At 50.1% G+C, this 3,919-nt stretch overlaps 2 protein-coding genes across 2 annotated transcripts in view; both read right to left on the bottom strand.

The window, feature by feature from the left end:
• Positions 1-2,574: 2,574 nt before the first annotated feature.
• LOC123057279 (uncharacterized) lies at positions 2,575-3,845 on the bottom strand. Its single transcript, XM_044480346.1, has 8 exons — positions 3,746-3,845; positions 3,575-3,670; positions 3,411-3,500; positions 3,195-3,311; positions 3,029-3,067; positions 2,896-2,946; positions 2,709-2,783; positions 2,575-2,613 (listed from the first exon to the last, which is right to left on the bottom strand). The coding sequence occupies exons 3-8, from the start codon at positions 3,483-3,485 to the stop codon at positions 2,575-2,577; spliced, it is 396 nt and encodes a 131-aa protein (XP_044336281.1). The 5' UTR covers positions 3,486-3,500; positions 3,575-3,670; positions 3,746-3,845.
• The window catches only part of LOC123057277 (uncharacterized), a 3,045-nt gene continuing 2,676 nt past the window's right edge, over positions 3,551-3,919 (bottom strand). Inside the window, exons 3-4 of the mRNA XM_044480345.1 lie at positions 3,746-3,787; positions 3,551-3,670 (exon numbers count right to left, since the gene is read on the bottom strand). Of these exons, the coding sequence (XP_044336280.1) occupies positions 3,551-3,670; positions 3,746-3,787 (162 nt within the window). The remainder of the gene's footprint in view (positions 3,671-3,745; positions 3,788-3,919) is intronic.

Below are 3,919 nucleotides of genomic sequence, written 5' to 3'. Positions count from 1 at the left end.
ATCCCTATTTGGTTTGGACTTTGGAGTAGTAGTACTAGTTTGAGTCACGTTAGAATTCGTATCCGTGTTTCCATTAAATAAAAAGAACCATTAGTATCCGTGTACGATTTGTAGTTAAGTCGAGGGGTACTACGTACTTCGTCGTGCTTTTGAAAACGAGTTGGTTTTCTATCATGGCGGAGGAGCAGCCGATGTTAACAGCATTGGCTGCCCGAGGGCCAAATCTATGGTGAGCTCGCGGCCATGGTCGCGGAGAACGCCAACTTTGTAGCCGAGAAGCAGGCGCTGTAAGACGCGCCGCCTGCAACGCGATCACCATATAGTCGGACGCAGAGGCGCTGACGGTGCAGGGAATCGTGGTTGAGAACGTCAGCAGCTTCGTCCAAAGTTGGCCCAGCCTATTGGAGTCCGGAACACCTTCAGCTGCACGTTCACTTTTTTCTCTCTCGACGAGAACGCAAGGAAGAAGAAGAAGGACAGTGGAGCACACAAAGGATTTTCCGGCGACGAACGCCTGCATCTTGACCTATTATCTCTCTGGACTCCCATGAAACAAACGTGTGAGTATAAGTGCTTAAGTAGCATACGGCCCCACACACAAGAATGCACTCAGCTGGAGCAACAACCTGCCCAGATTTTGTGCCACTCACGCACTAACCAACTAACCGACGCATGCACTATCCGGCCATCAGAGCATCTCCAACGAAAACGACGCGCGCGCGGTAAACGCAGTCTTTAGCGCGCGCGGGGCGTTTTGCCGCGCTCCAGCGGGGGCGGGAAAACCACACGCGCGGGAACCGCTTGCGCGCGCGCGAAAAGGCGCCAGCTCGCGCGCCATATTTTGCGCACCGCTTCCGGCGCGCCTATAAAGTGCGGCGCACGCCACGCGCCTCTCCACGCCTCCTCTTCTCCTCTTCCTCTCTCTGCCACACGCCGCTCCAGCGCCCCGCCACCGACGCGCCTCCGCCGCCTCAGCACCCCGCCACCGACGCGCCGCCATGCCGCCGCGCCGCCGAGGAGCGTCCGGCTACCGCGGCGTCCGTCTGCGCCCCAACGACGGCTACTACGCGGAGATACGCTCCGGCGATCTCCGGCTTGGCCCCGGCATGTACGGGACGGCGCGCGAGGCCGGCCGCGCGTACGACGAGACAGCGTGGCGCCTAGGCCGGCCGCGCGGGCAGATGAACTTCCAGGATGTCTACACGCTCCAGCAAGCGCTCGACCGTGCCCCGCCGCCGCCTCTGAACATGGCACAAGACCGTTTGGAGCACGCCGAGCGGCAGCGCCACCTCCTCGTCGCCCAGGAGGACGAGCGGGTCATGGCGGAGTGGCGCCACCGCCACCCGGAGGACGTCGCCTACGAGCAGGCCTACTGGGCAAGGCGTCGCGAGGAGGACACGCGAAGGTGCCACAAGGCGCGGTTGGACAGGCGTCGGCGCAAGGCGTTGGCGAACGCGCAGTCCGATCTCGTTGCAGCAGGTGGGCAGTCGTTCTTCACGCCGAACGATGATCGGTGGTTGGACATCTGGCTGGATACCTCGGACGACACCGCCGAGGAGGATAATGGTGATGATAGTGATGATAGTGATGATAGCGACTTAGAGTAGTTTTTTTATGCAATCTATCTCGTTTTTTATCGTTTGTCGTTTTTAATTATTATGCAATCTATGTTTCGGATGTAAAATATCTTTGTATCGTTTTAAAATCTATACAATCTATCTATTTTCCAATGCCTACATTTTAGCCTAGAATGAGCGCGCGCTGCTTTTTTTGCGTGCTGTTGGAGCGGCGCGCGCGCTGCATTTTAGCGCGGCTGCTGGAGCGGGCGCAGCGCGCCGCGCCAAACCAGCCGATGCGCGCGCGGCATATGTATTTTTTGCGCGCGGCGCGACCGGCGCCTGTTGGAGATGCTCTCACATGAGGCCACTAACTAACCATGCACACACACGCACTAAGCTAGCCAGCTCTCCTTGATTCGCTCCAACGTCAAGGACTAGGCCTATCACGCAGCCAACAAACTCCATGCATGCTGCAACTACTTACCAAGCCATGGCGCACACCATTGCCTGACCTAGACTGCCACCGTGGACACAAACGCGAGCACGGACTGACGCACCACCGGGGCATACACGCACGTAGGTGTTATAGAGCCGAGAACACACCTACGGACTCGGCACGGCCACGAACCAGTGCCCGGCTCGACCAGCACACACAATGGTCACCACCACCGTGGCTTATTCCAACACAGACTGTGTCGTGTGTGTCGCTGTGATTTGGTTTTCAGTATCGATGGTCAGATGTGCAGCATCGTGTGCATGTCGGGCGCAGAACGCAGTTCTTTGGCCATAGTATCACAAGACACATGCCCCAACCGACAATGTACAAGTATTGAATTACCCTCCTCTTCAGTTGCAACAACCATCAATGCTACTTTCAAAAAACAACCATCTGTCAGCAGTGGAAGAGGCGGCGTCAGAATTGGTACAGATTTCTAGTCTTTCCATTACTACAGATGAGATAATGGATAATACACTCATTTCAGGCCAAAAGTGACAAATCTAGTCTTTCCATTACTCAGAACTCGAAGGGTCTTTCCAATGGAACAACTCCACCCTGTAAAAGTGCGTGCAAATAAGTTTCTGTTTCTTTTTTCCCTCAAATCTCGGGACGCAACATTACTTTGACAATGAATAGAGTTATTAGCATACCTCTTTGTCCAACTTCAGCTCATCTGCTAAATCCAACTTTTTCTGAGCGTACTGAGCCATGTTCATTGCTTTATGCTGAACAAGAGAACCAGTTATATACAAAACAACAATCATGACCACATATAAATTCGGAGGGTTTTTTCTCAAAACAAAACAAATAATCATAGAGGATTCATCAAGACAATACCATACTGACAGATAACTTCCTAAACACATCCCGAGCTTTATCCTCTTCGGTCTACACAAAGGCCATATCAATATCAGCAACATATTGCAGTAAAATATGTATCACCATGTCGAACCTACAGTACCCTACTTACCTTCGCGTCAATGCCACCTTGTCGGACAACATACTGCATCTAGAAAGATAAAACAGATGAAATTAGATATTGGCAATATATTGCATGTTTATTTTTGACAACAAAAAGTCACAGTTAGGGGCCATACAAATCTGCACAACAGCTCCAAATTAAGACACCAACTTACATATGCTTTTATTGTTGCGATGGCAGGAACCCCTTTCAGTTCACCATCTAGTCTCCTTTTGTGTACATCGAACTTGTCCATTTCATATACTTCCTTCACAGCATCAATGTAACTTAACTGAAATATTTGTGAAACCGTAAGAAATATGCAGAATCACAAAGCATGTCAGTAGTGCTCTATTACACAAATGCTTTATGTAGTAGGTAGGATGCCAACATTTTTCTTAGCGACACGCCTCCAGATCTCAAAATAGACAAGATCTATGTCCTTGAGGGACGCATTCTTATCCATCTCAAGAATGTACTCCTGAATCAAATTGACCAGATTGTGAGTAACACCAGCGATCAACACCTCAATTAGCAAAAGACAAGATATCTTACATTATAAGCAAAAGCAGCTAAACGAACAGTAATATGGGCAAAGTCAGTTGCAATCCTCAATGCTTGCCTCCATGCTCTAGTATCCAATTCTAACCACTGAAGTGAAAAGATGTTAATCATCATGAGTATGTATATGGACTAATTTCGTGATTTCCTGGGGGGCATACTTACAGCCTTGGTCCTGCGATCCAGATGCAAATACTCTGTAATCCACTGTTGCAAGATAGAAGTCTATCACTTTAAAAACGATCCAGCCACTCGTAGTATTTTTAATTCCAACAGCTTGATCACATAATGCATACCTTGATTTTCTTTGAAATTTCTGCATAATACTTGACATAAACA

The sequence above is a fragment of the Triticum aestivum genome, chromosome 3A (genome assembly GCF_018294505.1).
Source record: "Triticum aestivum cultivar Chinese Spring chromosome 3A, IWGSC CS RefSeq v2.1, whole genome shotgun sequence".
NCBI lineage: Eukaryota > Viridiplantae > Streptophyta > Magnoliopsida > Poales > Poaceae > Triticum > Triticum aestivum.
Note: the sequence above shows the minus strand (reverse complement) of the source record. Positions and strands in the feature narration are given on the sequence as shown.

Excerpts from the sequence above, each read along its gene's own strand:
- LOC123057279 (XM_044480346.1), bottom strand. The coding sequence starts at position 3,485 with ATGGATAAGAATGCGTCCCTCAAGGACATAGATCTTGTCTATTTTGAG. Across the intron at positions 3,312-3,410 it reads GGCGTGTCGCTAAGAAAAAT|TTAAGTTACATTGATGCTGT; the intron begins GTTGGCATCCTA and ends CAAATATTTCAG. Across the intron at positions 2,784-2,895 it reads GGAAGTTATCTGTCAGTATG|CATAAAGCAATGAACATGGC; the intron begins GTATTGTCTTGA and ends TCTCTTGTTCAG.